General features: G+C 37.4%; 3 protein-coding genes across 5 annotated transcripts; 2 read left to right on the plus strand and 1 right to left on the minus strand.

Moving 5' to 3' along the window:
• Window positions 1-31: 31 nt before the first annotated feature.
• LOC139117563 (uncharacterized) lies at window positions 32-23101 on the minus strand. Of its 3 annotated transcripts, XM_070680789.1 has the most exons (13): window positions 22936-23101; window positions 21867-21935; window positions 20910-20979; window positions 12357-12497; window positions 6324-6454; window positions 4855-5059; window positions 4114-4235; window positions 3524-3659; window positions 2832-3101; window positions 2067-2308; window positions 1565-1772; window positions 1080-1289; window positions 32-682 (listed from the first exon to the last, which is right to left on the minus strand). In XM_070680789.1, exons 7-13 carry the CDS (start codon window positions 4233-4235, stop codon window positions 317-319), a joined length of 1554 nt encoding a protein of 517 aa, XP_070536890.1. In that variant the 5' UTR covers window positions 4855-5059; window positions 6324-6454; window positions 12357-12497; window positions 20910-20979; window positions 21867-21935; window positions 22936-23101; the 3' UTR covers window positions 32-316. The 3 variants fall into 3 exon arrangements, with proteins under 3 accessions (XP_070536890.1, XP_070536892.1, XP_070536891.1); XM_070680791.1 differs by lacking the exons at window positions 12357-12497; window positions 20910-20979; window positions 21867-21935; window positions 22936-23101 and adding an exon at window positions 9773-10052; XM_070680790.1 differs by lacking the exons at window positions 12357-12497; window positions 20910-20979; window positions 21867-21935; window positions 22936-23101 and having other exon boundaries at window positions 6324-8784.
• LOC139117737 (uncharacterized) lies at window positions 18113-20991 on the plus strand. Its single transcript, XM_070680978.1, has 7 exons — window positions 18113-18234; window positions 18537-18684; window positions 19449-19520; window positions 19754-19852; window positions 19976-20020; window positions 20369-20439; window positions 20959-20991. Exons 1-7 carry the CDS (start codon window positions 18157-18159, stop codon window positions 20989-20991), a joined length of 546 nt encoding a protein of 181 aa, XP_070537079.1. The 5' UTR covers window positions 18113-18156.
• Window positions 20667-23583, plus strand: LOC139117564 (uncharacterized). The gene is made up of 7 exons (XM_070680793.1): window positions 20667-20766; window positions 20959-21003; window positions 21349-21420; window positions 21630-21728; window positions 21915-21959; window positions 22641-22691; window positions 22960-23583. Exons 2-7 carry the CDS (start codon window positions 20997-20999, stop codon window positions 23316-23318), a joined length of 633 nt encoding a protein of 210 aa, XP_070536894.1. The 5' UTR covers window positions 20667-20766; window positions 20959-20996; the 3' UTR covers window positions 23319-23583.
• The last annotated feature ends 4316 nt before the right edge of the window (window positions 23584-27899 follow it).

Raw genomic sequence — 27899 nt, forward strand, 5'->3', positions numbered from 1 at the left:
GGTAACAGACTACAAATATGCTTGAAATAAATAGTTTGTAAGTCTATTTATTGCAAACTAGGAGTTACTACTACATGTATAAATGTAATTTGTCCATTTATAGATTGCTGGAATGCCAATTTCTTAACTGTCTGTATTACATAATTTGTAGTGTCCAAAATAAAGTATTCAATTTATACTTATACATTGGTCGCATATCCAATGTTCCTGAAGGAATATGATCATTGGTTATCAATTTCAGCATGTTTCCCTTAAAGTATCAGCAAGGATATGATTTCTCACAGTGAACAATTTTTTATGTAAATTGGAAAATTTACTAGTCCTGTGTGTTCTGTAATCTCTCTAATGCTTGTGCCATGTTACGAGGTAGCTTATTTAATGAGGTGAGACTTCTGAAGCTGTGCAAAACACAGCTCATGGGCCCACTTCTTACAGTGACATCCCCATTAGCTTGAATTACAGGTCGATAAACACCACTGCCTACATTGCGGTATACTTCTAAAGATATTATTCCATCTAACTTTGACACAACTTTTCCTATCACTTTGTCTCCATCAATTCTAATAATTGCCATGTTTCCAATTGCAATTGGTACTCTGCAAGCAGGCCTTGATCTAGCTGGCCTGTTTCCTAATCGGCGTGTTTCTCTTCTTCCTCTTTGCTGCCGGATGCTATTTGTTACCTAAATAAAAAGAGACAATATTATTGAGCCATTTTCAGATAAAATATTTAAATAAGGAAATAAATTTGCTTCGAGGTACGTCTATGAATTCAAAACATTCTAACCCTTTGAGCACCAAAGTCAATTTTTGTTGCCTTTATAAAATATACACCTTGATATTTTTTTCAGATTTTGCTAAAATTTTGATGAAAAAGTGAGCCAATGAAATGTAATATCCATTTGGTAAAAATAATCAAAAACATTACTGAAAAATTCTTAAAAATTTGTAAAATGTTGCACTAAAATTTTGGCAGCAAAAATTACAGCGTTCAAAGGGTTGACTATGATCTTTGAAGCAATAAATAGAAGAACAATAATGAATCACTTGAAATAGTTGTCACAATTTTCGTTTACGAACCTGCCGGCCCTCCCTTTCTCTTGTGAGTAGTCGTTGAATCGTGTCAGTTTCTTCTGGACTTGTGGTGGTAACTGCTGGGGGAGCTGGTCTGTAAGAATAAAGCTCATCAAGGTACCAGTTTGTAGTTTGATTGCTCATCGTAACTGTCTCTGTCTTGGGACTGTCCAGGAAAGTCCTCCACCACTCAAACTGAGCAAAACTGAGGACATCCTATGATCAGAACAACATCTTAGGTAAGCTAACATGTACATATTGCAATGTCTGTGACATTTTTCATTTCAAATGCATTATTTTATTGATATAGAGGAATACTTTGAGTTCTGTATTACCATGCTACCATGAGGAAGTTGGACACCATTCGATAATGAGATATACATACAACCTCTTTTTTTCAGTCAACAGTTGGAAAAGTATAGCCAAGATAATCACTCATCCATCATTTTGAAAGAGCGATCAAAAGATACACTAGATACATGTACATGTACCTTGCTTTTGGCAATACTCTGTCTCACTTTCCGAATTTCAGCATCATCGAAAGTCATTGGAGCAATATCTGGATATCCTTCAGGTATGCTCTGTAAACCATTTTCCTTTTTGAATATTTCCAACAGTCCATCTTCTGGTTGCCAGTTGAAGTCTGTGCTCCAGTTTTTATACTGGACTTTAACTTCCCCATTCGATGCCAGATATATTCTGAAATGACAGTGTTTTAACTTTAAGGAAATGACTCTTGATTTGGCTAAGACCATCATCAACAATATGATAGACTCAAGTATCAATGTCAAGGAAATAGAAATATAGGGCTTCATAAACACGAAACATTTGGGCCGGCTAGTCCATGTATCATAAGAGTTCCTCAAAAACAAAGTACTGGTATAGTGTTCCTAATGAACAAAGGAAATGTCTGCATCAAAAATTGTTAGAAATAGCTGTTTTCTGTTGTCCTTGATTACAAAAGCATTTGATTGGCTACACACAGAACAGTACCTGTAAACATGTGGAAATGACTGATTGTGAATTTCTTCTAGGTGAGGTAGCAACCAGTCTCGGATGTTCCACACAGTTTGGAGAATGGTTATTTCTGGCTGGGGATCAGTAGAATTCTCCAACACCTTGGCAAGCTCTGGCATAGTCTTTGCATCATTCTCCTTCAACTTTTGTGAATACTTGGAAAATCTTTGATCAATATCTTCATGGGTGTGCCCAACCATAAGAAATGACATCATAATCTGAAATTTATGATTAAATACATGAACGTACTTTACTGTGTTTCTGTGTCTATATGCATGAATGACAGTCAGTCTAATGTCTGCCTTATCTTTTGTATTACCACGGATAACTTTCTATGGTTCACTACATCATACATTTATTGTATGAGCCATTCCTTCACATATTTAATCCTAAGAAGATAAGAGTTCAAAATGCAGTATATAACTTTTCTCATCGCTTGTAACGTCAGTTTACAATTGAACATGATTGTGATTCATCTCATAAAAGATTCAGTTGTACAATATTGGAAACAAAACATTATTAACTATGGTAGTGCACTTAAGCCTTATAATCCACATTCTTATCTGACCTTGACCTTTGACTTGTACTTGTAATTCATAACATTTCACTTATGCTGTCATCCAATCAAGGTATGAAAGGAATAGAGGAAAATCGTGATATATGATAATATAACTGGAATGAACGTTACATTATTACATCATAAGGAAATGTAAGTGTGAATATGCACAACAATTTCCTCACCTCTTGTAAGTATTTCCTTTTGACAAGATAGGCCATGAACCCAATGAAGAATTTATTTTTATTCTCCCTCACACAGTTGTCAAGTTGTACATATAATTTGGCAGGAAGCTTCCCATCTTTCGATTCCTTATGCAATGTATGCAAGAGACATGTTAAGGTAAGGTTTGTATCATGGCAGTATTGGCAAAGGTCAACCAGAGTATACATCTTCTTATTTGCATGACACAAAGCACCAGTGAAGTGAGTTTTCAGTTTATATTGTCCAATGCCCTGTAAATAAAGGTAGTATATTCTGTGACATCCCATCATAATTAATAATACACTGTAAACAGGTATTTTATCTAAAGGTGATGTTTGTATATGCGGAAAAACTATCTATGCCAAAATTGCTAAAAATCACATGATGCTTTGCCTGTGCAGCAAAATGTAAGAATGTTGGAATGTATTACTAGATTAATCATAATTTCCAAAATGGAAGTACACTCTTCAAAAGTATGTACATGCCTCTATAACTCTTTGGATTAATTGTTAATACAATAAATTTATTTATATGCGACAAACATTGAACAGCGCTATTTCCATCTTGCAATTACTTTGAAATAGAATTTAAGTTCATACATAAATGAAGGAAGTGATTGCTGAAATATATCAACCTATATTTTATGGAATATAAAAAACAAAATTACTTTTACCTTTGGATCTGCATATCCCTTGAAATGAGGTAAATCACCTTTCTTTTGATCCATACCATCAATTATGATAGACAGAATTTCATCAGGATTTTTCTCAGCATCGGTTCTTCGCTGGTAGTATGCTTCCCTTTCCTTTCTGAAATGTGGTTAATGCAATGTAATTTAAGGTGAAAATAAGTCTTCTTATGTCGCATGGGGAATGTAGTTTTGGTCAACATGAATGACTCAGCTTTGTCAAACTATTCCAAAAATGTTATCATTCTTATGCTTTTGGAAGTGTAAAGTCTCTGTACATTTTGTTATACCAAACATTAATTTTAAAACTACTTTCCCTTGATTATTATATTACCAAATGACAATCCAAAAAACAGACACTTTTTGAGTCATGTTATATTCCTATTTCAAATAATTAATAGCAAAATTCGCAGGTTTTGATGACTATAACATAGTCTTTTTGGGCACTGTGATGTAGAAAGCACATGTATTTTCTGTTAAACATTTATAAAAGTCAGCTTCAGTCACATACTACATCAAAGAATCATTCATGTTGTGAAAAAAACTAAATATTGGTCAATAACAATAACACATACTGTTGTCTGTTTAGATGTTCATTTCTGTAAATGAGAAGACTTTGTCTGCTCTCCATATTGACTTCCTTAGAAATGGCATCTTTTAACAGCATGCAAACCTTGCACTGCGTCATTCTTGGCATCTACAGAGGAAACATGATTTTATTGTTAACTAAATATTATAAACATGTATAGTGAGGTCAATTAATGATTTTGTAAAGAAGTGCCATGCATTACACTCCATTGAAACACAATGAAAATTATCCTAGGTAACACAAGTAACACAGCTTGCAAGCCAGATGGTTGTATTGATTAAAATATCTGCACAACTGTAGCCAAACAGAATATGGGTAGTACAATAAGCTTACATGTAGAAAACATTTGTCAAGCAATAGTGATTTGTACATACACTTAATATCAATTTCACCTTCTCTTTTTTTAATTTAGCTAAAAAATCAATTGTTATATCAAGGTTTATTGTAAATGATATTTACCAAGTTACTCATCATTGTGTCTCAGTAGTGTTCCACTACTTATACATGTGTTTGTTTTGAACAATCTCCATCTATTTTCACTGTAACGACTCAGTGATATCAATTGTATTTAATACACTGGTTATTTTAATGCATCAAACAGAAGTAAAACCACTGAAACATTATCGAGCATAAAGTGCACTGTACATGTGTTTGTGCAAAAACTGCCTTATTTACAGCTAAAAAAGTATTCTGTAGTATGTGAGCATACAGATAAATGATTACATACCTTTGGAAAGGACACATGATGAAAGTGTTTCTTCCAAAGCTTATAAATTGTTTCTTCTTTATCTCATTTTCCACATTGCAAACCCTATACTCATTGTACAGATCTTTTACTCTCAAGCATGAAGGCATTAGAATTCTTTCCATATCTGGAGAGTAGTCACCCATTTTATCAACGTACCATTTCATGAAACCAACTGCAACACTTCCTATAAATTGTGCAAATTATAAATAAAGAACGTTATCAACTGAGTTCTCAGTCTAATACTAAATGTCTATTTCAAAGTTTAGAAAATTTAGTGGTCGACTGTTTTCTTATATTTGTTTCAGTAGGATGACAGTCTTATTAGATGGACAGTTTATTATGGGCCAAAGATTTAATGTATTGTATAAATCATCGCAAATGATTGCTTGTCATTGGAGGGAGGCATTGTTATTTATTGCCTTGGGGTTGTAGGAATTGCATCGGAAACTCCGAATTTTCGAGTAACCTAAGTAAAACTTTCACAACACCCCAAAGGTGAGAGCATGAGAGTGGGCCCCCACCTCTTGCATCAAAAATTTTGAGCAATTGATTTTTCTAATAAAGCAAACGGAGAGGTGTTTCACTTGATTTTGCACCAGGTAACATTGTTTGAAAATGGCAATGAACACTGATATATTTATTACATTTTTCGCATCATCAGTGTTTGACAAAGTCACAATATTTAACAACCAAACAATACATTTTGACAATACATTTTGTGAAAAACAGTTCTCAGTTTGCCAGAGATTGAAGGCAAAAGAATATGCAGGAATGAAAAATCTGCGACGTTCTTGTTTCATTTCTCCAGCAATCAGCTTCTAGTGTATGGCTAGAATATGGTATGGCTAGCTGTCAAAATGGTTATTGAATTGAAGTCAATTAAAAAATGTTTCTGTGATAATAAAGAATGAATTCACACAAGTTTAGTTTTATCCTTGATTCTGTGAAAGATTTGAGAAATTGATATTTGTAATGGTGCAGTTTGTTGCCATCTGAGCAATGTCTTCAATTCGTCTTTTACTGGTAAAAATACAGTGTTTTCAATCGAGTTCGAACCTTCAAGGGGGAGAGCACGAGAGGGTCCGGTGTCCCCCTCTCGCATAACAAAGTTTGAGAAAATGTGTGCAATGGTGCAATTTGAGAGGTGTTTATATTTATTTTTTGTACAAAAAAATGAGTAACCCCCTTCTTCCTCTCCACACTTTAGCACCCCCCTTAAGTTTTCAATATTTTTAGCGAACCCGCCTCACATTCCTCCGATCCCCAACGCCGTAAATAATTATGGCTCCCTAAACATGCTAAAGCGCAATCTAAAATAGTGCTTAAGTTAGACAGTTTAGTTAGGAAAGAGCAAATGTTCGATGTATCAGACAGATTACCATAAAACGTTTTTCCTTCACGGGCTGATCATCTGCAACTAGTAGATATGTCAACAAGTTTGAGTTTACCTTTTACGCCCCTGCTGCATCGAGGAAAAGCCTGTGACGTCAAAACTTGGTTAACGCCAGATGAAACATACCCCTTGAGACGCCAATAACTTCTTTCAGATAGTCCCATACAGACTTTGCTCCAAGCGAATCTGTTTACAGATAATAACATAGATGAAGCCAAACTGAAACGCCTAAGGCATCACTGACATCCTGAGGTTAAATGTGCTAATTAAAAGCAATCTTTGTTTTCCTTCGGCTGCATGAAATCCCGGGGTGAAATTGCAGAAGTGCACATGGTAAGCGACAGGGGTCACGTACGTGAAGAGCTTTCCCTTTACAAGTGAACACAAACCCAGAGTCTTGTACATTGGCCTACCATGCATACTTGATTGGCCTTTGTAGAAATGGGATCCACAAAAAAAATCGATTTCTTGGAAACCGTATTTTATTCCTGTCTCTCGTTATACTTCGACCGATCACCAGGGTCCTAGGTCTGGACAGATACAGCGAGCATGCATATGCGCATTGCAACACGCGATTTAAACGCACGCTTGTGCAACAGATCTCATGACCTTCAAAACCTGATGGACAATTACCAGCGCACGCCTCGTCGGGAGGATATTTCTTCTCTACTTCACGTTCCTGTCACAAGAGCATAATAACTTTGGACTGCTGCAAGCGATTTTTTGGTCACTAAGGCCGTACGGATTCAATAGTTTTCGACCGCTTTTCTCCCTATAAAGGTCGTGTTTTTCGTACCAACTCAAAGTTTTGGCAGGGATTGAACGCTATCAGGAGCACAGGTGCTCAAAACGTTGCCTAGGCGATTTTTAAAAGAAATTAGTGATAATGTTAGCGTGAGATTAAAGGTAGAACTTAATAGAAGGGTGCTTTTAGTGCACTGCATTGTATGTAACGCACCCGAACTTTAATTTTGACACCTACCGTACCGCAAGATTTATAATTTTAAAATTTCAATGAATATGCACCTGGGTATCTAAGCAAGGTTTCAGCCATGTTTGCTAACAGACTCTAGAATATGTGGCGATTTTTTTTGAAAAATACCTAATTCTCGAGCTTAGTACACAGTGTATGACGTCACGTTTGATATTAAAATAACCATAGGGCCAGAGGTCATGGCGCGCTTGCCACGGTCGCTTGTCCCATGAATCTGGGTCAGACCAGGATGGCGACCAGCGCGGCCTCTCAGTTCGGGGGGAAATTGGATCGTTAATTGTGAACACCAACTCCAGCGCAAGCATGGCATGGCAGGGTAGCTGTGATATCGCAGCGGTACTTGTGGCGTGTATCGAACGCGCTCGGGTCATTGAGGTCATCGCCACAGTCCCGCTGCGAGCCAACGCATAGGCTTCGTTGGCAGTTTACGACGAGACCGACCGGTATCGTAGATTTAGCTTGCAAAATAATGAACTACATTAGCCTTTGAATAAATAAACTTGCATCATCTTTATCATTGACTATCTGAGACTCATTCTGTACGCCTGCTAACTTTCTTGAAGATAAGAACACGTATTTTCGACCATTTTCCCGTGAGCCGTCGATGGTTTCTACGATGTTTGCTCGATCGCGCGTAAACGCACATGACCTCAATGACCCGAGCGCGTTCGATACACGCCACAAGTACCGCTGCGATATCACAGCTACATGGCAGGGCTGTGTGTTACCGGCGTTATACGGCCTCCCACCGCAGGCCTTACTACAAATCCAAGTACGCCTTATCAGTAGTAGTTGCAGTGCTGTCCACGGCCCTGGAGGGACCGTGTATAATCTCAGCAGAACGCGAACGTGTCATCAAACTACAGCTGACGAGAGACAACAAGCCCATCAACGCGTAACTCACTGCAACGTGTTACTTGCGTTCAAGTAGGCCCACTAGTAGACTTGGTTCAAGTCTGTGATTTGTGCATGTTTGAGTGGAGTGAACGCAATGATTTGTATTTTGCTTTCATGTGAAATGCGTGTGAGTGAACGCTATACGGGGAGTTTCACCCGGAAATCCGGCAGAAACTAACTCACAATATGGGCCTACTGCGCTGACTCAAAGGTAACGCATTCAATATAAAAATCGCTGGGAAAACCTGCCCCTGAGCTACCAAATTCCGAATAGGTTTGAGCGAAATAGGAGAGACACAAAAGAAACTATTATAATGATTTTATTTTTTGTAAATTCACTGACTTGAACCAAGTCTAGCCCACGAGGTGAATATTCGCGCAAGTGGCATGTGATATTTTTATGACGCCTTCTTCTGAGTTGAAATTTGAACGTGTGCCACGATCTTTGCACGTTTGGTGTACGTTTGGTGGTAAAAATCCTCCATGATTGAGGTTACTTATTAAAACTTTTTCATTAAATCGACTCACCGTCCCTCCACCGGAGGGACGGTGATCGACTTTTTTAAGATCCTCCAAGCACATCTCTGTCTTCTTGTCTACAACAGTGTTTCCGTTAAGCAAAATCCTGCGTATTTCACGCAAAATTGTTCTGAAATACGCAAAAAAAAAAAAAAAAAAAAATCACGGCTGCATAAACTAATGCGCATCGAGAAATGCCGCCCCATGACACGGACGTACTTGGCTCGCACTACATGGCCAGAACACGGTTCAATGCAGGATAAAATTAGAACATATGCACCTGCTTGCAAGTGACATTTATCATGGCATAGCAACATTTAGCGGAACGCAACTCCTTATGCAACATGAGATTTCATCATCATGAAGCGCCATGTCAATCAGTTCTGTACAGACGAGTCTACGTTATTGGTAACACCATGGAGGAGGTAACACAATACAGTTAGGCCTAATGGTCATTAGTATTACGATGGATGTTATTTGGAAAGTGTTTACGGGTGACGATTTAGACACTGTCGAGTTGCATTCTTGTGAGGCCCCGCTGGACTCTGTATCTGTTTTTGGTTGGCCCTTTGAAAACACTATTAAATTTCGTGGTCAGTATTTCCTTTGAACAATGAAGTCATTAGGCCGCGCGTTCAACTAGACTAGACTCTCGCCAGTCGCTTGTACCGCTTGGTCTCGCCTATCGGCGTAGCTTCCGGTATTGGCTGGTACAAGCACTCGACCTCGCGCCTTCGACGCTCGATCGCCTAAGTTGGCTTGAAAGAAGGCACGAGGGACTGTCGACAGTCTAATACGAGACATGAATTACGGCATTGCAAGCGCTCAGCTAGATATACCTTTTAAGCCCCCAGGCTATTGTTTTTTGTTAATTAAGCATGCGGTAAAAACCCCAAGTTCTACAGAAAATACTGCCCAACTCACTTCACTACTGATTCTCACTGTACGCATTTTGATACATTTGAAGCAAATAAAAACACAGTTGCGAAAAACAGTACGCAAGTTTTGAACGGAAACGCTGCATACAACATACAGCGTCACCCTATAGCGATGGTGATTTACATGTATTATAAAATAAAACTAATAGCTTTTACCTGCAAACGATTATGCCGTGGACAGTAAACTTCTCTCTTCCAAAACTTCTGCCGATGTTCATAAGTTTGTACAATTCTATTAATTTACTATATCTTGCTGATCCTTGCGGGAGGACGTAAATCCGTTGCCGAAGCTCTAGAACAGTATCCCTTGATATTTTGTCGACACAATTATTTCCACAGCGGCATTGTTCCGTAAGGTCTGCCACGATTTTGCCAATTTGAAGCTCGGGCGCTGGTGCCTTCCGCCGCGGCATAGTTCCGACTTTTGGCCCACGGTACTAATGTAACATTAGGTTCGCTTGGCATGAAACAGTCGCCTACTTCGATTATGTTATGCCAAAGCGGCAGTTGAATAAGGCGCCAAATTCACAAAAAAATTGTGATTGGACAGTTCGAGATAACTTGCGGAGCGGGGAGGGGTTATTTGCATACGTAATGTTTACACACTGAACGAATTGCAACTTCATCAAACACTAGTAGTCCTGCATTTCATTAGTTAACGTTCCTTTGCTAACATCCCATTGCTGTTCTTCATCGCATTCACTGTTTTGATCAAATCATGGACGCATCTGACAACATGGAATCTGTGTATACTTTTCATTCGAGTCCATCAAAATCAGCACCTACGATACCAGTAGAAAAAGATGTTTTTGATGGGGTATGTGAACTGGATAGTCAACCAACGTGAGTATTTCTCGACACTTCATCTGAAATTATCATAGGTTTGCGGGTGGCTGTTGAAAAGAGGTGCCCTTCCCTTCATATGTGTTTTAGTTCAATGTAATGAAACACGCAGCTAGTGTAACAATGTAACAATGAGTTGCGTTAACTTCTTAATTTACATCGATGATACTTTCACGTTCACGGTTCAAGAAATGGTTAACATTTTACATGTATGGCGACAATGTTTACCTTCCAGATTTTAGCTTTCTCTACAAATGTAAGGACGAAATTGCGCTTACACACTTTCATTCATACATTTAAAGACAGTTGTTAACAAGTCTCGGTTTCCGCTTCCAAAATACAATTCTCGTTTCAACGCACTTGGGTATCTCCCTTGATTTGTCAGAGAGCGTATACCCATGCCATGTAAGAATATGAGTTATGCGTTAAACTTGCCTTACGCAAAATCCCGTTTCCATGGATGAAAATAACACAAAAACGAGATGTGTAATGTTCGGAATATGGAAAAACATGGTGGTATGATTAGAGAAAAGTATAAATGGCACCGCAATTATTGAAATGAGGAGAGAACCTGGGAAAATGAAATAAATGACTGAGAAAGGGTATTCTTGGCCAGTGTAAAGTAGTAGATATGATTTCCTTAATATGTTGCGTGTTCACATGTAGTATTTTTTGGCGATGTGTGTCTCTGCCATGCAAGGAGGTGAGACACGTTCATATTGAGCGTAAAACCTTATATCTGCGCACGTCCCAGCAATACAGTAATTAGACATCTCTGTCTAGACAATAGCATGGAGAATAATAGATTGCTTGCCACAATTATATTTGCTGATGTGGTGCGCACTTGTTGATTGTCAAATAAGCTGAAGGCAGATGAAAATCTCTCAAACGAACATCTAAAAAATGGTGCACACGGTTTCAACACTCGGCGGTGATGTATACCATCTGCCAAATTCCTCAGCGATTGAAATGCACTCTTGAGAATACTTCAAGTACTCAAGGCATTCATTAATCATCGTCAAACTTAATCTCGTATCACTCCCAAAAAAGCGACCTTCAATCATCCCATTTCACTTGCCTGCATCCGCGTATATGAATAACTAGACTGTAACTGAAACTGACAAATTGAATGCATGTCTGCCGTTCTATCTTGGGAAATGAGATCCTTTATAAGAATTACGAAACGTATTGTGTACCGTCTCTTCATTACTGTCACTTCGGTCTGCAAACCATGTCTTCTTTTTCATACAAGCAAATTCACTTGTCTCACAGAAATTGAAACGCATCAATAAATTTTGTGGAAACAGGAGAATAATTTTATCATAGTCAATGAAATAGGATGTACATTATATCATACCCGATATAACCATCTTCTATCGACGTTCAGCAATGTTAATTATTATGTTCTTGGGACGCCTTCCTTATCCCTTTCCCATGATTTCAGATGGTTATCAATGACTTGTGGAAATCAAGTCTAACGGAATCAACCACCTGCTTTGCTGATCCCAACTGAAACTAGTACAAATGAAAACGCGAGTATTTCCCATGGCTGCCTTGAAACTTTGTGCTATAGCCACAAATTCAGGGATACACAGTTGAGCAAGCACACAAATTCAAAAGGAAAGCAGATTTCCTGCCATACGATTTACAATGAGAAATTCACTCAAGAAAAACAAGATAGCTCTATATGTAATACTTTATTTCAACAAGTGTTAGATTGCTTACAGTACTGCTTGCGTATACAGGCTTTATTTTCCCGCGCAAACTGAAAGATTAATTAACACTGGAACAACAGGATTGTGAAAATTTCCTTCACATCTTTTAAAAATTAGGAAGTCATGTAAACTCAGTTCAAAGGGTGTGTTACACACAGCTTGTACAGTTATTTAGTACTCACGCTTTCCTTAAAGTCCGTCTTGACAAAGTGAGTTGAAATCCCATTTTAGCTGGCTGTTATGTGGCTGACATGATTTCGAGATCGTTGCTGTTCAGTAATGACGTGTCGTCGGCTTCAGTTACTGGATGCATTATATTACCGCTAAAGGAAACAGTAAAGGAAGAGGCGTGATATTATAGTCTAGTAACTACGTATTACGTATCAAAATTGAAAATGTGCAACCTCAGTGAAGCTGTGAAGCTCAATATTATGTTATTTACTCATGAATGGAATTCACTGAACCTGCCGCGCCCTTGTGAAGCACGCTCCACAAAACGGAACGGGTTTCCCGCACTAGCGATCATCCATGATGTACAGTCAATGTATGAGATATGTCATTTAAATGAAGTTTTGAAATCCTGAGAATAATATTAATTGCCATATCTGCATTCGGACCATGGACAGAAGTTCGTGAAGAGTTAAGACCATGTATAATCGTAGCGGACATTCGCCGTGTGTGTTACGACGGTCTCATATATCTGGCATCCTGCAGCGTAGAAGCTCTACATTTCACACGCAATCGGAGCGTCGCTCATATTTTGTTTCGGAAGACTTGAACGACTTGGCAATATCTGCTTATCTTCACGCTGTGAAGACCAAAGTATTTGTTTCAAGAAAACATTGTTCGAAGAGCTGCGTGTCAGAATCAATTCTCGACCGCGGGCCATTTGAGTACTTGCGAGTTCTTACGTCTCTTTTGGGTCACAGCGCGGCGAAAGCTAATAATTGAAGTGCGAACATTTAAACCAACAAACCAGTACTCAAAGTTTAAAGACACATGAATGATATAACTGTTTTTGTCACACATGTAATATGTCTTGTGTGTTCATGTGTGTGCATGTGTGTGGAAACATAACAGGGACAAACGGTGCAGGCTTGATGTCTAAACTACAACTTTTTACTTTATTGAAGTCTAAGAGTAAGGACTGTAACATATCACGTCACGGATACTTATTCCCTGGAATGTGGACTGTCAAGTCTGTATATTGACTCGAGGATGTTTACTTGGTGGAAGTGGACAGATGTGAGATAGACTTGATACACTACACCACAACGTCTGTATCATTCAGTTTTCTGTATCGTCTGATGTCTCATTTACCTACATGAGAGAAACTGCCGTGAAGAAATGTAAGGCCAAGCTGGCTGATTATGTATTCAATAGATTAGCATATCGAATCTTTATGTATTCAAAAAAACCAGCATATCGACGGATTAGCATCGTAGTAAACCACGCGCCTCTTTACGGCAACAGCTCAGCGCTACCCGTCAAGAGACATGGGCTGTCTCTGTGTGTTGCTTTCGACACCTTGTTGTATCGTACGGTGTGTTAACTTCGCGAAGTTTTATAGCGCCCGAAATAGTTTCTACCGAAAAAACTAACTATTCAAAACGGGACAGCAGCGTCACCTGACTTAATATCCGGTATCATGACTTGTAAAACGCTTTCAGTACGGAGCGAAGTGAGTACAACGAACAGCATGTCTTTATATAAATGTCCGAACTGAGATCGTCCGAAAATAGTCACACTGAGTGTACGGGGACGACCTTGCAGTGGAACCGGGCCGGGTTCGTTGCTGGCCGTAGTCTGTGTACATACCGAAGCCATAGTATTCACATGGTGTCGCCGTTGCTCTCGATCATGACAGAAAAATTGTCAAAATTTTGAAAGCTATCGGATTTAATGCAACATATATCAGAAGAGATGTAACGGAACCGGAGGATCTCAGGCCCTGAAAGCTCGATTGTGTACACACAGACAATGAGGAGCTTTACGATCGACTCGACATGACTTTGTAAAACGGATTCGTGATTGGCTAATTCTGATGATATGTTTCATGAATAATTAATTGACCCCTATTCATACTTCCGCAGTTTCCCGGCGTATATGCCAGAGTTTGATTATTGCGTAGGTCAGCGGAGCGGAAATATATTGCTCTGGCTCGCGAGAATGCGGATTAGCTGGTGACGTAGGAATTTTAAGAAAGGGTTTCTTGACCGGTGGGAGCACTCCGAGAAGGCGTTTATCGACAAGGATTAGCGCATTATTAACGTCTGGTCCCATATTTATTACATTTATTTATTTGAAAAAACAATTGTCTAAATCTACTTAAAACGCTCCCGATCGCAACGTCGATCGTAGCTACGGGAATAAAAGTATACTTGATGACTCGCCCTGTATCCACATGTTCCAACCTAAACTTCTTGATTTCTACTCCCCTGCTGAAGTACGTCAGTGTGGCGTTCGCCGTGACTAATACGAGATGTGGCGAGCGAGCAGCGAAAACTCTGAACTGGTTATTAGTTTGAGATGACTGTTTAATGTTTGAGGATGGTGGTTGAAAAGCGAGAGCTCAGTTATGTGATATTATAAAAATAACCGCAATCATATCCATCCATACCCATTTATAATCCGATAACAGGAGGTCAAAATTACAATACAATAGATATAAACATAGACACAAAACGGCAAAAGAAAATACAGTAAAGCACCGGTACACACAACAAAGTCGAACCCATGAAAGAAAGATACATATTTGATTTGACCGATTTTGGAAAGAAAGTGGCGTTCAAGGTGTTTGCTTGCACGAAATGATAGATGTCTCGCGGACAAGCAACCGACCTCTTGGGATACGCAGGCATGCTGAGATGCTTCATCATGATCGCTTCCAGGCCTCATGGGCCTCATAGAACCTATTGTAATTGCTAAATTAGACTCAACTGCCAGGCAAAATGTAAAACTACTACCAATGCATTACAAGTTAGCGTACTTCAACAGGATAATTAACTTGTGAAAATGGACTGAAATTGTAATGTGTTGTTAATTGAAAGTGTGCGCGGTGGAGCCAGGCAAGCATAGGGCTAGTGATGAATTTATTAGACAGCTATACTTCAATGCGCATGTAGTCACATCTGGTGTCCGGTTTCTTGACCTCTAGACACTAACTAGGATAATTCGTTCGATTATTTTCTTATCATAAGTGAACTCTTGCACTGGAAGCCGACTTGTTTTGACAATTATAAAGACGTTCAGAAATTGGAGTTAAAGAGGGTAATAATGGGGTTCAATACTACAAACATGTAAATTAGTACAACATTATGTCACGTTGTGACACCCTAGTAACAAGTATTTTTTCTTCACAATAGTTTACATTTATATATTACTGTAATTGCAGGCTTGATATACAGTGGTGGTCACTTGGAAAAGATGAGGTTTCAGCAGGAGTGGAAGTCAAAGTGGGAAAAGAGGGAATTTCTCTCGACAAATATATGAAAGGTAAAACCCATACTGAAGAAAAAGTGCAGCAATCATGAAAATTTCAACATTCCAACTTCAAATTTCAACTCTTATTGTGATGCTTATAGCCAACAAATATATCATCATTTTTACTTATGTAATATCTATTCGCACCACCGTCAGCAACACGGAGCTTATATGCTAGGTGGATGTTTGGCTATTGTCTGTTAAAAACATGTGTTTCTCAAAAATTGCTTGTCAGATAACGGTGATAATTGGCATGCAGGCTCCTAGGGATTATCTGAAAGTGATATACTTAAACTATAATAACATCTTCTATTTTGCATTTGTGAGTAATTTCTGCAAGTTTTTTTCAAAAATTTTGTGTAAAGAAATCAACTTGCCAGACAGTTTTGAGATTTGGTATGCATGTTTCAAGCGATCATCTTTATTCAATGTGTTTAAACTAAGATGGAATCTGTAATTTTTGTATTTTTTGGACAATTTCTAATATTGTTGGTCAGAAACCCTGTTTCTCAAAAACTCTTTCTCTGATAGCTTTGATATTTGGTAGACATCTTCTTTTGGATAACTTTTACATGAAATGTTTAAATTATGATTAAATCTTCAATTGTATGGTTGCAGCTATTTTTGAAAATAGCTATCACAGATATGCACCTTAAATAACGTATGTATCACATATATTTATTCTCTACATAACACAGCAGAGCCCTATCACCTGTTAGGTCACTTGTTCTATCTGTTGCATTACCAAAGTGAGCATAGTTCTTTACTGGTCAAAATATTATGCCCATGATGGCATGCTTACTTTTTCAGACATTGGCAAGAGCGATTCATTTGGATATGTGAGATCTGTTCATGCTGGTGAAGGTAAACTTGTAAAGGTATGTCATAACTTATATCGAATATCCTGACTGTAAACATGTGTATGTGTGTATTTGACACTCTTCAAAGATATAATCATAGCAATCAACAAATAATTAGGAAATGAGAATTAATTGACGTGTGAGAATTAATAAACACATATGTCTGTATACAAAAATTATTATAGACTGGTATCATTAGATTTCATTGATTACCAAAGATACACCACTTTGGTATTTTTACAGGTAAACTTCAGCAATAATAGCGTGCACTTGAATTGGTTGAACTTCCGTCCTACAACGTACTTTTCATATCAACATTTCGCCAACGTAAAGACTGTTGCAGAATTTGTCAACAAATTCAAAAATAGTTTACTTTGGAATGTGGCAGAGGGGATGCCAAGTGATAAACCTGACGAAGTGCATGACAGCAGTGCAGATACTGTCATCTTGACAGAAAGTGACGCTAGTGGTTCAGATGACAGTATTGAAGAGGCGAGTACATCAACACACGAGACAATTACAAAACCATATGAGGACCATCATGGCACCAAATCAGACAAACTTGATGAGGAAGAAACCAACGTCAAAATAATGCAAGCAATGGATCACAGAATTGCTAAATGCTTTGTAGGAAAATTTACCTTGAATATAGACAATCTGAAACCACCCAGCATTGAAAGGAAAGTTCGTGAACTAAATGTAAAACATGTGTCAAGTATTAGTCAGAACCTTTTAGATGATAGAGGACGAAATCTAGAACTTTCAACTCCATTAGTTGGATTAATCGACCCAAAGGACTGTCGGAGTAAGGATTATTTCAAACCTGACAAGGTACATGATTATCACGTTGAAGTCACTGACGGAAATCACAACTTTCATGCACAAAAAGAGGCACTATTGGTTGGAGAGGATGCAACCCTGAACAAACGGGAAGTATGTCTGTATGTAGGCCTAACAAACGAAGAGTGCAAAAGACTTGGCATAAAGAGAAACTTGTCGACATCAAACTGTCTCCCAATGTCCGACTGGGATTATATCATGTTAATTAGGGATGCGATTAAGAAAGAATTTACAGATGGATGCACACCGGGCAGAGATACAAAGTCAAATCAGTTTTGGAGGAAGCTGTATGCCATGTTAGGATTCAAGTATGAGGTAGCTGTGAAATTTTATTAAATAACATTAAGTCCATGTATCCTATCTGCATTTGCTCCAACATTTTTATATAAATGCAGCCCGTGACACTAAATTAAATCAATACGGTGTTGAAAAAGGCAGAATTTGAGAATGAAGCATGATTGACAAAGCATGTTTGGCAGTGTAATAAGACTCTGAAGTTGTAAAAAAGACCCAAAATCAGTCATCATTACATTTTATGAAATGGATTAAACAGCAGTCCTGTTTGTTGAAGGATTCTCAGAAACTTTACTTCTTCAATAGACAACTTGTTTCTTTATCGATATGAAAATGATTGTGTGATATGGATTTGTTTGCAGAAAAGGGTACTTGATGCAAAGAGACCGATCCAAAGTCTTGCAAGATTACCTGATCTTGAATTTGAGATTGTGAAAAAAATATTTGAGGGAAACCATCACTTAAAGCCAGTGCCATAACAAAAGACCTTCAAGGGGTAAAGAGCATGGATGAAAGACTTAAGCTTCTACAGTCTTTTCTTGTGAGCAAGAAAGAATTCCAACAAGCATCAATCAAAGCAAAGGTACATATTATGTATAATTAACAAATAATGAGTGCAAGTCTTTGCATATTGTTTGTTATCTTGATCAGCAATTCTGCAGTTACAATGCTGTATGTTCCTTCTTACTACTTATATAGTAAGAACTACAGCATAGATTATTTCTTTTGCAAAGCAGATTCCAAGAGGAAAACTCTCGACATGCCTCCCTATACATTTTGTTTTGTAACCTAACTGTTAATCATGATCTTACCTGTAGGTATGCTATGTGTGCATACTGCTATGAGGGCAAGAATTGATAACCATTTATTTATTACTTTGAACAGGGTAACGATTTCCATGTGCACATAGAAGATGGTTCCTTCTGTATCACTCAAGGACGGCGGAGATCACATGGTCCCAACATGATTATGTCATGTGGAGATGAGACATACAAGCTGACACCAAAAGCAGCGAGAGAGCTGATGAAAAGTAGTAAGTATGCAATCTAGATTCAGCCAGTCTTTCCTTACTTTCTGTTACAGATTTTAGTTGAGTTATGCATGATAAATGTTCTTATCAAGTAGGTGCAAGTCAGTAATTTTTTCTATCCATAGACTTGCAGATGCTATGAACAAATTGGTCAAGTTTTTAAATAGTAAGACAACTTTTCACTTTGAACTTGAATAATAAAATTCTCTATTTTGCAAATGATTGTAATGTTAGTGTCCACTGTGATTCGGATACAGAGGCTTCCGCAGGTTAAGAATAAACTACTTCCTGAATTGAAGACATATTGTTTTTGGTACTTTGTTCATTTTACCTGCGACCATGTGCATTGAGGGGGTATTATACATATTAAGTACCTGTTTTAGTCTCAACCTTTTAAGTTGAAATATCTCCTTGACTGAGGCTAGTCCAGTTGTTTTGATATAAGGGATAAAAGTTACTATGGATGACCCTATTAATAGAGGATCCATAATTTTGTACTTTTGTTTTAAGTCAATATAGTATTTAAAGAATAAACCAATTTTGACAAAAAAATTCTGACTACATCATATTTTGCGTAATAGTTTGCGAAGTGCCAATTTTTAATTCTGATTTCCTCGGACAAAATGAAGATAATATATTGTTTGTTATGGCATATCCACACCATGTGCTTGGATGGAATTTTGTGTGGAACAAAGTCTTACAGTGGATTGTATGAGCTATGACTTTGTTCTTATACATTATTATTCATTTCTTCTCTAACCTTACAGAAAGTGATGGGAAAAGGAAAGAAAACAATGAAACAAAATGTGACAAACAGAAGACAATGAAGAAGCGTAAATGTAAGTGTTTTCCTGACTGTGATAATTTTTTTTTGATATGACATGTGAAAATGTCTTTTCATGTGATATTCGACACAATGCATAAAATGGCCTAATCAAATAATTTGTAATATTTTCCATTGCAAATATAGAGGACATTGGTGTGCATAGAGAAAAATAAGGTATTGTTGCTCTTTTTGATCATCAGTAAAGTTGAGCTCTTTATCAATATGACCTGTCATTTCCCTTGACAGCATCAGACATGCACAAATCATCTGACACTGCAGAGAGGGAAAAACACTCAAAAGTGGTAGGAAAACAAAAAACTGATCAAAGGACCAGCAAGGATCGTGGTGAGTTTACATATTTATTATTAATTAAAAGTAGCTTTGACCATTTGTATGAAGTGGCACCTTTCAGATAAACGTCTGTGAAATTTACTTCATGTAAAACTTTCATTCTGTTTTTTTTCCTAGGTGGTGTAGAGCCATCATCACCTTCCAATGCAAGAAAGTTGAAAGGTAATGTCAATATAGTGTGCTTTATTTGAGGGAAATGGGTACACACACTGAAAATTCTCCACATATTTAATTGTAATGGTGTTAAAATTTTAAAAAATGTGTTCATGGTAAGCATAATGAGGTTAAAAACCATAACTTTCAACTGTTATTATATTGTTTTGAAGTCAGCAATATCAATCACATCAAAATAGTGTATATATTTCCATATTGACACTAGATGTTCATGCACCAGTAAAAAGTGGATTGTTGATCAGAAAATCTTGTCTGGAGCAAACTCTTACAGTGGATTGTATGAGCTGATGACTTTGTTCTTATGCATTATTATTCATTTCTTCTCTAACCTAACAGAAAGTGATGGGAAAAGGAAAGAAAACAATGAAACAAAATGTGACAAACAGAAGACAACAAAGAAGCGTAATGTAAGTGTTTTCCTTACAAGCCTTTCATCTCATTGATTGTGATAATTCTTTTTCACATGTCACAAGAAAGTGTCTTTTCATTTGATATTCGACACAATGCATAAAATGGCCTAATCAAATAATTAGTAATATTTTCCATTGCAAATATAGAGGACATTGGTGTACATAGAGAAAAAGAAGATCTTGTTGAGCTCTTTATCAATATGACCTGTCATTTCCCTTGACAGCATCAGACATGCACAAATCATCTGACACTGCAGAGAGGGAAAAACACTCAAAAGTGGTAGGAAAACAAAAAAACCGATCAAAGGACCAGCAAGGATCGTGGTGAGTTTATATTACTTATCTATTATTAATTAAAAGTAACTATGACCATTTGCATGAAGAGGCACCTTTCAGATAAACGTCTGTGGAATTGGAAACTAGGGCACTGAAGACACTAAAAGTTTTTAAGAACTTACATACATTACCTGTAGCATTTAACTTCATGTAAAACTTTCATTCTGTTTTTTTTCCTAGGTGGTGCTGAGCCATCATCACCTTCCAATGTAAGAAAGATGAAAGGTAATGTCAATATAGTATGCTTTAGGTGACTGAAATCGAGAAACTTGGAAAATTCTCCCCGTATTTATTGTAAAAGTGTTCAAATAAAAATGGTGTTCTTGATAAGCAAAATGATGACAAGCGAATGAACTTAATGTATATTTCAACTGATATTATATTGTTTTGAAGTTAGCAATAGCAATCACATCAAAGTAGTGTATATATTCCCATATTTACACTTTATGTGCATGCATTAATAAAACATTGATTGGATCATCTTGTGTGAAGCAAAGTCTTACAGTGGATTGTATGAGCTGATGATTTTGTTCTTATACATTATTATTCAGTTCTTCTCTAACCTTACAGAAAGTGATGGGAAAAGGAAAGAAAACAATGAAACAAAATGTGACAAACAGAAGACAATGAAGAAGCGTAAATGTAAGTGTTTTCCTGACTGTGATAATTTTTTTTTCGATATGACATGTGAAAATGTCTTTTCATGTGATATTCGACACAATGCATAAAATGGCCTAATCAAATAATTTGTAATATTTTCCATTGCAAATATAGAGGACATTGGTGTACATAGAGAAAAAGAAGATCTTGTTGAGCTCTTTATCAATATGACCTGTCATTTCCCTTGACAGCATCAGACATGCACAAATCATCTGACACTGCAGAGAGGGAAAAACACTCAAAAGTGGTAGGAAAACAAAAAACCGATCAAAGGACCAGCAAGGATCATGGTGAGTTTACTTATCTATTATTAATTAAAAGTAACTATGACCATTTGCATGAAGAGGCACCTTTCAGATAAACGTCTGTGGAATTGGAAACTAGGGCACTGAAGACACTAAAAGTTTTTAAGAACTTACATACATTACCTGTAGCATTTAACTTCATGTAAAACTTTCATTCTGTTTTTTTCCTAGGTGGTGCTGAGCCATCATCACCTTCCAATGCAAGAAAGTTGAAAGGTAATGTCAATATAGTTTGCTTTATGTAAGTGAAATGGGTACACACTGAGAAAATTCTTAACGTATCGACAATTTGGTGATAGGGATACAAGTATTGCTACCTATTTCAGCACGAATGAAATCTATGAAGCTCTATTCAATGGTTTAAATGAACTGCATTGATTGGTTGGCAAGTTGTGCCAAATTGAAGAATGATACAGATGGTTACATGATGAAAATTAGTTTTAATAGTTTCCATTTGCAAAGCAGCAGGCATATATTTAAATTATGATTAACCAAATTTTACAATAAATGTATCAAGCAAAGGATGGTTTATTCAACCCTGAAGTATTCCCAAAATATCTAGCTATTTAAATTTGTTTATGTCTATCCTTTTATGTAGGTGAATTGAAATTTCATTGTTTTTACACGTACAGTAGCTGATATTGGATGCTGAAATCAATTTATTACCAGTATGAAGTAAAAATTACAGGGAGATTTATTAAATAATGGTGCTTTTAAGACGAAAATGTTCACATTTACTTCTTTAAGTATATGTGAAATATCTATTAGTACTAAAAGCTTATAAATATGAAAATGTTTTCACTGTTTAAATGTAAAACCTATATCAAAATTTCAAAGGACACATATGCACTTATAAACATGTAATTGTGGTATTATTATGTCCGGTTTGTTCTGCAGATTCAGAGTCAGTGTCACAATCAAGTGAAAGAAATGGAATCAATAGTGAAGGTAAATGATGAAAATTAATGTTTTACTCTGACACTTTGAAATGTAAGTAATAGCAACAGCCTTTTAACAAACCTCCATCTATGTATTTCAAATCATGCTACAACTGCCTCAAAATAGGCGTTATCATAAATTGTTCAAATTTCTTGATACAAAAACAGTATTAGTAAGTAACTGGTTTATCCAAATATTATGTGAAGTACTTTGTTTAGTGCAATGCACACACACACACTACAGATGCCCTTACCTTTGTATCAAACTCTCTTTCCAGATGACTTTCATTTTGAAGAAGTGAGATTTCTATCCACTGATGGTGTTTGGGACAAATTGAAGGAAGGGCAGATGCTTCTTTGTAGACCATTCAAACAAAAAGATTACAATCCAGAAGATCCTTTCATATTCAGACTCCTCAGCAAATCGGCAAAGAACAAGAGATTTCAAGGCTTACTTATGTGTGGGGAGCTGGAGGGAAATTATAAGGATGGTGATCAGGTTTGGGCCAGAAGTCAATGTCATGTAGAAGTCCGTGTTGACAGGGTTATGGCAATTATTTCATGGGAAATGGGATCCTCAATGCCTGTTGGTTTGGCAAACAAGATAAGGAAATATACTAAAACATTACTTGCATAAATTGAAATATACAGTAACAGAAATGTCAGTGACCAACAATGTTTCAGCACATACAAGATTAAGTTCAATTCTTTTCAATAATACTGATGAGAAAATAGCTTTTACTTGACTTAGACCTTAATCATCAAGGTGTAATGTTCAAAATTTTAATCAGAGAGAATTTCGTCAGTAGTTGTTCATTATTATTTGATTACCAACACATTTGCTTGCCAAAGTTTAATGTAGTAAAAATAAAAGAACAAATAAAATTCTTACCTTTTCAAAACTTTACTTTCTCTGTCTATGTTGTAAGCAATATTGGATGTCAGATGACACACATACTGCAATATACATCACCTAATTGATATTCTGTGGCGAAGGCTTTCATGCTTTCCTTCATTAATATGTCATTATTTATCATGGCGAAAGAAATGGTTCATGTCAATTATATTGCATGAATCTTTTATTTTGATGAGAACCTCAGTATTAGTAAGTAATCAGTAGACAGTAAACCTACTTCTAATGTAAGGATTACAAGTACAGTGTCTGGATTTCCAGATGGCAAGAATGGTATCATGATTTACAGGTTGCAAATGTGGTGTCTTATTTTCCACATTGCAAGTACAGTATCAGTAATTCCAGAATGCAAGTACAGTATCTGTATTTCCAGAATGCAAGTACAGTATCTGTATTTCCAGAGTGCAAGTACAGTATCTGTATTTGCAGAGTGCAAGTACAGTATCTGTATTTCCAGAGTGCAAGTACAGTATCTGTATTTGCAGAGTGCAAGTACAGTATCTGTAATTCCAGAGTGCAGTATCTGTATTTCCAGAGTGCAAATACAATATCTGTATTTCCAGATTGCAAGTACAGTATCTGTATTTCCACAGTGCAAGTACAGTATCTGTATTTCCACAGTGCAAGTACAGTATCTGTATTTCCAGAGTGTAAGTACAGTATCTGTATTTCCAGAGTGCAAGTACAGTATCTGTATTTCCAGAGTGCAAGTACAGTATCTGTATTTCCACAGTGCAAGTACAGTATCTGTAATTCCAGAGTGCAGTATCTGTATTTCCAGAGTGCAAGTACAGTATCTGTATTTGCAGAGTGCAAGTACAGTATCTGTATTTCCAGAGTGCAAGTACAGTATCTGTATTTCCAGAGTGCAAGTATAGTATCTGTATTTGCAGAGTGCCAGTACAGTATCTGTATTTGCAGAGTGCAAGTACAGTATCTGTATTTCCAGAGTGCCAGTACAGTATCTGTATTTCCAGAATGCAAGTACAGTATCTGTATTTCCAGAGTGCAAGTACAGTATCTGTATTTCCAGAGTGCCAGTACAGTATCTGTATTTGCAGAGTGCAAGTACAGTATCTGTATTTGCAGAGTGCAAGTACAGTATCTGTATTTGCAGAGTGCAAGTACAGTATCTGTATTTCCAGAATGCAAGTACAGTATCTGTAATTCCAGAGTGCCAGTACAGTATCTGTATTTGCAGAGTGCAAGTACAGTATCTGTATTTGCAGAGTACAAGTACAGTATCTGTATTTCCAGAATGCAAGTACAGTATCTGTATTTCCAGAGTGCAAGTACAGTATCTGTATTTCCAGATAGCAAGTACAGTATCTGTATTTCCAGAATGCAAGTACAGTATCTGTATTTCCAGAGTGCAAGTACAGTATCTGTATTTACAGAGTGCAAGTACAGTATCTGTATTTCCAGAGTGCAAGTACAGTATCTGTATTCCCAGAATGCAAGTACAGTATCTGTAATTCCAGAGTGCAGTATCTGTATTTCCAGAGTGCAAGTACAGTATCTGTATTTCCAGATAGCAAGTACAGTATCTGTATTTCCAGAGTGCAAGTACAGTATCTGTATTTCCAGAGTGCAAGTACAGTATCTGTATTTCCAGAGTGCAAGTACAGTATCTGTATTCCCAGAATGCAAGTACAGTATCTGTAATTCCAGAGTGCCAGTACAGTATCTGTATTTCCAGAGTGCAAGTACAGTATCTGTATTTCCAGAGTGGAGGTACAGAATCTCTATTTCAACACTGCAACTACAGTATCTGTAATAACAGAGGCGTAGTGCAATTTCCTATACATATACATTGAGGAAAGATGTGTATCAGGGTCAGACTGGCAGAAATTAGAATATGTCAAAAGGTAAGAGACAGTGTTTTGGTTACAATCATACAGCTCTTCAGTTTTTTTCACGGATGTCCTGAGAATCCGTGGCATTATTAGGCCAACCATATTTCGATGTGGAAATCAGAGAAAGACATGATAATTATGTCTAAATTGCATTTTGTCACAGATTTCAGACCCAAGGAAATGACGTTTACAAGCTAATTTTACATAAACCGCTGCGATTTTGTGAACGAATTAGCAAATTTAAATTGCGCGAGGTGCGCGATACATTTTGCGGCCAGGCATTTTTCTAGTTTGGAAAGAGAAAAACATTTGTGTGGAATCGGCTTTAAATATTGATGTTTACGAGTGTTGACTAGAAATAGTGCGCATGAAGTAGTCGCTCTTGTGAGACGCGTTCTGTCTTATGCGCGCAACAAAATCGAATATGGCAATTTGATACACTGCTCCTTATTTCGGATATGCGATTTTCGATATTGGTTTGGACCCGACAATGTTACATTTTTAGTGATAATCCCGTCTCACTGAGACTGATAAATTTTAGACGATACATCCATCCGCGCCTATACTGTCGACGGTTTCCTCGATAGCTGGTGTCTACATGTAAAAAGCGCGCTCCTTCCTGCCCTTGTGATACTTTCTGATAAAACTGCAAAGTTAGTGTCTATGCTTAGCCGCTGTTAACTCAGCCTGAAGCTGATCTGAAAGTCTGGCACAAGGACAGCTATGGATCTAGAACGGCTGTCAGTCGATGATAGTTACATAAAGACACTTCTTGATCCCGGAAAAAGTGAAAAAAGGAAGTAAGAAAAGACATCGAGCTGTAGAGAACTGAAATTAATTACGTCATTATCAACTCCCATCAATTATTTTATTCTGAATAAGGAACGCATCTAGCCTAAAAGTAGTTACCCTGAAACTTTGTCCACTCTGGCAAACGCAACTCAATAACAGCTCTATTGGGATGGGGGGGGGGGGGGGGGGGGGGGGGGGGGGGGAGCATGGTGACCATGTGCCGTCTGTTTCTGAAACAAAGGAGAGTAACTCATTTGTAATTAAATATGCCTGACTGAATTTTCATTTACTGTAAAACTTATTATGTTTGGCATAGCCGTCCGACTTGTGACGCCAGGTCAAGGTCAACATCAAAGCCGCAATTTTCAATCCCAGGTTCTCACATTAGTGGAGTTCTCCTCCCAGTCAAACACTTGGCCAGTATGATGTTTGATTTCTATACCATTAATTACACAAATTGATCTCAACCCTGCAAACAGAGTTTATACAAGGTTAGCGTTTGATTGACGGTCGGTTCAAATCGCCAACGGTCATTGATTCCCCAACATCAACGCTCGAATTTCCTAAAAAAATAGTCTTCCAGTTGCGTATAATTTGAGTATTGACGGTCGGTTCAAATCGCCAACGGTCATTGATTCCCCAACATCAACGCTCGAATTTCCTAAAAAAATAGTCTTCCAGTTGCGTTAGAATTTGAATATAACCACAGAGTTTGATCGGCAGCAGCTTCGCGCTGACTGCTTGGTAGTTTTCTGCCCTGTTGCGGCCGGAAAAAAACCCATAAAAAGTGGCATTTTCTGGAGCGTGTACCCGCGTGTTGCCTATTTGGTGTCCACTTACACAGTGAACGCAACCACGGCTTCGCGCCCTTTTAAAAGGAGGCCCCGCCTTTACAAATGAAACAATGACAACTGAATTAACTTTCTGTACTACACCAAATTTCGATATTCGATTTATTCCTAGCATATTGCCAAGCGATGGTCTTTACATCTTCTCACTTGTTTCGTGCCAACATTGCATATGTGCTGGATTTCGAGCTAATACGCGTTTCGTTCTCTAATATCATTATCAAATATAAGCTGGCCGCGTAATGCATGGCGTTACATGTAAAATCCGATGTTGGAAATGCCAACTCTAAAAACGCAATCACGGAAAGAAATATGACGATATTTGAGAATTCCTTCTTCGATTTCGACATTCAAATTCGGTTGGCCTAAAAATGCCACGGAGTCCTGAGCCTTTTAATATTCAAATAATCTTGAATACAGTGCAGAAACCAGATGCCAAGCGATGGGACATGTCGATTGCATTGACACAAGCATAAACTAAAATACCCAAGTGTTTTCAGGGGAAGGGTCAATAAACTAAAATATCCTTGTGTTTTCAGGTGAAGTCAATTCAATGTTGGAAGTTAATATGCAGAGTGCATATGCTCCTATAACATCCTGGCTGGAATTTCAAAGCTGCCTTTCCACCCGCAATTTCAACAATAACAAGATGATCATTGGTCATATTGTAAAAATGATAACTAATATACTGTGATAAACTGCAAAAAATGATATCTTGAAAATAATATTTTTGACCTTGAAAAATCCTGTGAAACTGCTGAAAATGGACCCTGATTGTTAGACCAGGCTGTACCCAAATATGCTAAATT

The sequence above is a fragment of the Ptychodera flava genome, chromosome 18, assembly GCF_041260155.1.
Source record: "Ptychodera flava strain L36383 chromosome 18, AS_Pfla_20210202, whole genome shotgun sequence".
NCBI lineage: Eukaryota > Metazoa > Hemichordata > Enteropneusta > Ptychoderidae > Ptychodera > Ptychodera flava.